This window comes from Monopterus albus, unplaced genomic scaffold, assembly GCF_001952655.1.
Source record: "Monopterus albus unplaced genomic scaffold, M_albus_1.0 scaffold35.1, whole genome shotgun sequence".
Lineage (NCBI taxonomy): Eukaryota > Metazoa > Chordata > Actinopteri > Synbranchiformes > Synbranchidae > Monopterus > Monopterus albus.
The window spans coordinates 1,669,100-1,675,871 of NW_018127915.1; the positions used below are offsets into that span (position 1 = coordinate 1,669,100).

Consider the following 6,772-nt stretch of genomic DNA (forward strand, 5'->3'; position numbering starts at 1 on the left):
AGGCCGAGGTGGTGGATCCGGCCCCATGAGGAATCGACAGAACCTGAGCCGCGCTAGAGGCAGACCAACACCTTACAGCAGGGTATGAAAAAGTTAGAGGAATGGGCAGAAAAAGGAGAAACCTTCGGCAAACCTCAAAATGCCTGGGTTACATCCTTCCATTTTCTCCAGTAGGCCTGCTAGCTAACATCTAGCCAGCTTGCTAGTCAAGCGAATAAAATGATTGCTAACCGCCGAGTTTCCCTCGGAGTAGAGCTCTATAGTTTGCGGTTACGCATTAATGGAAGTTGTGTGCAGTATTTGTTCCCTCTCCCACAACCCATATGTGTCATTTTCAAGAAGGATGCCCCCTGGAGAAAGCGAGTGTGTTAGCCTTATTGGCTAACTAGCTAAAGTTGGATCCTGAAGGCCTTGGCGGCGCCATTTTGAATCCAGCACCTTAAGTTAGGGCTAAGACGACCACGGGCAGTAACAAGATTTTTCATCCTGGGGGTCAGAAAGATTTGAGAGGAAACTACTTCAACAAGAAAATTCACCCACAAATGTTTTTTTTTTCCACCCATTTTGGAGTATAGTTTTTGTCCATGTCCCGGTGCAGCGTCCAGGCGGCCTTTTGTACGGGAATGTCTGGCGGGTTTTGCAACAAGGCCTGTCGGGTGGCTTTTCAACCAGTGTGGCTTTTAATTGTGGATGGTTCAGTGGACTTCAACCCCCATCATAGTGTTAATATAAAGCAAATCTTCGCCCCGCATGTGTGAATGAGTATCTAGACATATCCAACAAAGTCCCGGTTAAAATGGCGTGGTGTCAAAATGGACGCTGAGATCATTCACGCTCCCAGAGCGGGGTCGTTTACCCCTTTTTAAGTTTTTGTAATTCACGCCCTCCTCTTATGGACAATTCGCCTCAGTGAAAGCTACTTTCGTGGCTTGGAAAAGAACTCATGGGCGGGCCTGGGAAGGTGGTGCAGCGCTGGAGGCAACACTGCTTCAGATGGCGACCCTCTGTGTACTCGAGGATCATATCTGCAGAGCCTGTGGTGGAGGTGCAGCTGGCAAGAAAACAACAGGAATTGGTAGACTGTGTGGGCAGGTTGTTTAGGGTTTTGTAAGAGATTGTGGGTGGGTTTGGGATAACAAAATTAAACCAACAAAATCACTGACTAGATGTATACAGTCTCCACAGATAGTGTTAGACCTTTATTTTTTCAAATTGTATATGTGTTTACAGAGGTGATAGACGACACATCCCCTTGTTGTTGTTTGTCGTGTATGTTCTTCTGTCTAAATTGATTCACTTGCTTGTAGTGATGGGGTGGGCAGGGAACATTGGGGTCTCTCTTCGGGGAGCTGAGCACCCTGGTCCTGTTGGAAGCGGAGCCCCTGCTTGCCCCAACACCCAGCCGTGTGGACTCTGTCATTGTCAGAGGCAAGGGGATCGTGAAGTCAGCAGGTGCGTTCTCTTTCGTCTGTTGCAGCCGAAACAGCTTCCAGATAAGTGGCAGCATGACATGTTTGACAATGGCTTCAGCGGCTTCAATGGTGCTGCTGGGGGTGGCGGAGGAGCTGGTGTGGAAACTGGAGGGAAGCTTCTTGTCTCCAATCTCGACTTTGGGGTCTCAGATGCAGACATTCAGGTATGTGGGTTTTTTTTTTTTCCTCCTCTCCCCATTTGCTTTGTTTGTTTTTTTCTCATTCTTTCTTTTGAGAGAAGCATGTTGACCTGGGTTGGTGAGCCTGGCATAGTGGGGCAAAGAGAGCTACTCAGGATGTTGATTTTTTCCCCTCAGGAGCTTTTTGCTGAATTTGGGACTCTGAAAAAGGCTGCAGTTCATTACGACAGATCGGGAAGAAGCCTGGGAACAGCAGATGTCCATTTTGAAAGGAGGGCAGATGCCCTCAAGGCTATGAAGCAGTACAATGGCATCCCACTTGATGGTATGCCTCAAACCTATTATTTTGATGATTTCAGAACATTTTGTCATGTAAATTACTTGACTGGTCCTACAGACATGCTCAAAGTGAGACTTGTGATACCTTTTTTTCTCTAGGGCGGCCTATGAACATACAGCTCGTCACATCACAGATTGACACACAGAGACGGCCTATGCAGGGGTGAGTGTAGTTTTGTTTTTTTGGAAGGGCGGGGCACGTTGTGGACATGGTGTGTAATGGGTACTCTTGTCAGTCTGAACAGAGGAGGTGGAGGCATGAACAGAAATCGTAGCAGTGGCTTCGGGGGCATGCAGAGAGGCCGTGGAGGACGAGGTGCAGGCGGTGCCAGAGGAAGGGGACGAGGAGGTGGCCGCGGTGGTGCCAGCAAGCAACAGCTGTCAGCAGAGGAGCTGGATGCCCAGTTAGACGCCTATAATGCCAGGGTATGTTCAGCTGTCAGTGTAGTGTCTCATCCAATAACAAGTCCCATTTGCCTGTTTAATTTCAAATTGTTTTTTGTTCCCTCAGATGGACACCAGCTAAGAAATGAAGCTCCAATGGGTCATCTTCCCTTCCTGTCTGCACAGAAGAGTGGTCATTAGGAATGTGCGGAATATTTTACACTTGTCTTCTGATGTGATTGAAATTATTGTTCCCACCCTCTTTTAAATGCTCTGTTTTTTTAATACCAGTATTTTTCTCCAATTTCTGATGAAAAATGGTTTTGGCTGTAGGTAACTGAACTGAACTGAATTGGGTTTTCCCAGTTCAATCCCTGTACCCTGTAGTTAGTGAGACTTGTAATAAAACCTGCAGTGCATATTAACTAAATGGTGTCTGTTTTGACGTTTGTGTATCCATGTCTGTCCAGTAGAAGAAGAAAACATTTCAGTTTTGCTTAAAATCCTCAGTCTGCAGATCCCCACTGAATTTACAGTGTGACTTCCTTGAGGAATTAGGGCATAAAATTACTTTTAATTTAGATCTTAATGACTGTGTGAAGGATTGCATTTTAGTTGTAATGTGTGCATCTGTCTTTAAATTGACTGACTTGAAGAGGTGGAACTAGTTTATTGAAAATCAAAGTAGGTTTAGCTTTTCTCTCAGAATCCTGTCTGGCTACAAAGTGACAGAAAACCACAATTCTAAATGGTCAAATGTTTGTGGTCAGACTTTTCCCACAGCGCCCTGTCTGTGCAGTATGGTGTTCTTGAACACTGGTTGTAGGCCACTATTCATTTGACGTTCTAACGCTCCGCCACATCAACACCACTAGATGTCCTACTTTGTTTTAACCATATTTGGTCTGTAGTAGTGTGTATTCGAGTGTTTGAAACGAGCTTGCTCACCACCTCTTAGCTACGCCTGTGACATGAACTGACTCGGGCTTCATGTACTGCTCTCGGGGAGAAAACGTATGTTGTTAACTTGTAGGCTGCTGAACTTGAGATTTCAGTTCCGTTAATGTGCAAAGTCTGAGGTGGAAGTGAGCAAACTGTAAAAGGCAACTATTTGTGAACATGCAGTACAGATCTACATGCCCATGCGTGCCATAAGCATAGTTTTCCCGGAAGCGTGCATCGAGGCACAAAAGTTTAATAGTTTAGTGTAAACAGTTTCCGGTTACATTTTCACAATTGAAGATTGTCTCTTTCTGTCCGGATTTGGAAAACATCAGTTGTCTGTCTTTAATCTATTTTGTATCTACACAAAATTTGCGTAGTGGTGTTATTTATGGGTGGGTTGGTAATAAGTACCCATGCAAATAGCCTTTACAATAGTGGATTATTAACATGCAGTCAGCTTTGAATTACTAAAAGCTCATTTGAACTACTTAATGTAGTTTACTATTTGGTAGTTTAATTCATAGTAATAAATACCCTAATAGTTTATATATTTTTATATCATATGTTTTAAAAAAAATGTTTTACCTATAACGTAATCGGTAACCACAAATATAAATAAATATACATTGTAGTGCAGCAAAAGTAGACATTTTCAATAGGAAATTTAGTGGAGTATAGGCTGGTCTATAAAGTAACAAAATGGAAAAACTTAAATAGAAATTTACGTAGATGTTCTAATGACTACTCAATTAAAAACCTTTAGTTAAATTAGGTTTTGATGGTGATAGAAAAAGTATTCAGATGTTTTACTTAAGTAAAAGAGGCCCTAACAGAAATCATCATGCATCACAATTTTACTTAAATAGGCCTAAAAGTGTAGCTGTATGTTAAAGTAAACGCATCCACTATGCAGATTGGCTCTTTTCAGAATAATGTAGATTAGCGCACTGAAATTTGTCATGAATCCACACGTAGCCAGTGTCGCTTTAATGCTGTAGCTAGTGAAGTTAAACCTAAATCATACTTCAACTCCTCTATATTTCAGGGTTGAATATTGTTATTTTTCCTTCACTCAATTTATTTGGCAACTTTAGTTATAAAAAATATAGTGTAATCATAGGACTTTATTGATCCCTGATGGGAAATTCACAAGCTACCCAGCAGTACATAAAAAACTTCAAATTACCTGCACCTTTACCAGCTGCAATATTAAAGTGATGAACATACTAATACATCAATAATTATAATAGAATATACATGTATGTGAAATCGGCCATTTTGTGTTTTGGTACTTTATTTTAATACTAGTATTTGGTACTTTTACTTAACTAACTTTTTAAATGCAGGGCTTTTACTTAAGTATTTTTACACAAAAGTACTGCTATTTTTACTCAAGTAAAAAAAAAATGGAGTATTTCTTCCACCACAATATTTTCCTAAAATCATTGGGTAGATACACATTAGAACCAGCTTTTATTGTGAAGGCGGCTGACCGGATACGGCGTCGGTGGACGCTGGCTCAGATTTTCCTCTGTCGCTTCATTTCACTCCCCTGTAGCCACTATTCAGGAGACTGTCTCAGCGTATCAGCAGTGTAACGGTAAGATTTGATGAAACTCTTGCTAAAGTCTGCTAATAACTGATTTTAACAGGTCTGCTTGAACCTATGCGATACTCCTGCATAGTGTGCTAGTTTTCCGACACTTGATAAGGACGTTATTGGCTGACTTACTACCCTGAACGTGAGTTTACTAAAAGAGCAGTTTGATAACAAAGAGCAACTTCCTTCAGTGAAAACCCTGCCTTTAAGTCAACATCTGTCATGTTGTAGTCGCAGTATTACGGCTTCAAACTCTTACTTACATTTCTAATTCATTATAAAGTTTTTAGGCGGCTGTGAGAAGTATGGAAGCTACCAGTAGTTGTTCATTTCCGGGTGTCGAGCCTGATCTGACCTGGTACCGTAGGCAGTTGGGTAACGAAAATATCAGGCAGTCATTGCAGTTAACTGTTCATAGTAATACACACAATGAGTGAGTGGACTGACGGGTGACTCAATAGTTTAATCATGCGGAAGAACCATAGTATGTGTGACCTGACTGTCATTTTCCAAAGTAGGAAACATTTTCTGCTACTTCCTGAAACAGTTTGAATTTGAATTGGCCTGGAGTGTTCACACCTTAAACCAGCCACCATTTTGGCTTGTTGAAGTCTTAGAAGTGCACATAGCTCGAATATACTGAGATCAAATTCGCTTCAAGTGGCTGTCACTTTTGTGTGATAGTTAAACAGTGTTCTCGACTGAATGGCTGATATGTGATTTGTCATAGATCAGCCAAAACCTGAATGCTCCTCCTTTCCTTCCTGTGTGTGAGATAAATGGTCTAGAATCATTTCTTTTTCTCTCTCTCTCTCTTTCTCTTGCAGAGGTTGGAGAACATTCAGACAACACATTTCTGTCATGGCCTTAACATTTGCTTAATCTTAATTTTAAAAAAAAATCTAAAACATTTGCTTCCTTTCAGCTTGTGATTGCAGTCTTGGGGCAGGTGCCGGATGTCTCATTTTGCAGTTTCTGCTTCTCTAGTCTGAACTGGTTGATTTCGGCTGTAAGGAGGTCGAACAAACCACTAACGAATTGGAATGTAACACTGTCATTGTAGGTATTTTCTAACATCAGTCATTCAAACATGTTCAAGCAGCTCACACTAAAGAATGCAGAGTCAGAAAAACAAGCCTGGTTTCTAAGACCGAGCACAAATTAACATTTGAATGAGGGTGTGTGTCCTTACTATGGTGCTGAAGCAAATCATCACCACAACTGTAACTTGTTTCATTACGGCTTGTAATATATTTTTATATTATTTAAGTGGCATGCCAAGTGTTTTATTTAGTATCTGCCGGTTATAGCATCACAAATGCTGTGATTTGTTTGTTTTGGTGTATTTCACATCATCATAAAGTATTTCTGTCTGTCATGACACTTTTTAGTAGCCTCTCCAAACATGCCGTGATGAATCATGTCTGCCGCCTCTTCTGTTGGAGCTGAGTCTCAAAGGGGAATAGATGCAGGGATGCTAGCCAGGCCCTCCATGCACAGACCAGTGGGAGCTAGTCATTATTAGAATTTGTTCCTCACATTGTGTGGTCCTGAGCTTCTACAGTGACCTTCAGAAGCACTTCCCATCACAAAGGATGGGCTTTAAGCCTGGGAAGTGGGGAAAGGGTGTTTTACATTTTAGCCCTGAATTTAGCTTTTTAAGCCCTAATTTGGTTGAATTCACATGTAGCATGTTCTCACCACCTGTTGTATAATATCAGATTGTTGCTATCCTTGAAGAAAACCCTTATACAGCTGTAATCCTGCATTGTGTAGTGTCTGTCACCTCCACTGAGGCTGTTGCCCAGGGAGGCAGACTGAATCTGGGCATGTCACTGAAACTCCCATAGAACAGGGGAATAGGTCCTGTCCTTTCAGCTGGCACTTTGGAC

At 41.9% G+C, this 6,772-nt stretch overlaps 2 protein-coding genes across 5 annotated transcripts in view; both read left to right on the plus strand.

Moving 5' to 3' along the window:
- alyref (Aly/REF export factor) overlaps positions 1-2,760 on the plus strand; it is a 3,068-nt gene extending 308 nt beyond the window's left edge. The window contains exons 1-6 of one of the 2 annotated variants that reach the window (XM_020597927.1): positions 1-82; positions 1,478-1,636; positions 1,790-1,937; positions 2,051-2,114; positions 2,188-2,377; positions 2,463-2,760. The exon at positions 1-82 is cut by the window's left edge and continues 308 nt beyond it. In XM_020597927.1, coding sequence (XP_020453583.1) covers positions 1-82; positions 1,478-1,636; positions 1,790-1,937; positions 2,051-2,114; positions 2,188-2,377; positions 2,463-2,477 — 658 coding nt within the window. In that variant the 3' untranslated portion in view covers positions 2,478-2,760. The other variant, XM_020597928.1, reaches the window with a different exon arrangement.
- Positions 2,761-4,764: 2,004 nt separating this feature from the next.
- Positions 4,765-6,772, plus strand: part of arhgdia (Rho GDP dissociation inhibitor (GDI) alpha) — a 10,225-nt gene continuing 8,217 nt past the window's right edge. The window contains exon 1 of one of the 3 annotated variants that reach the window (XM_020597922.1): positions 4,765-4,880. The gene's annotated coding sequence lies outside the window, so the exon portion shown is untranslated. The other 2 variants (XM_020597923.1, XM_020597924.1) reach the window with 2 other exon arrangements.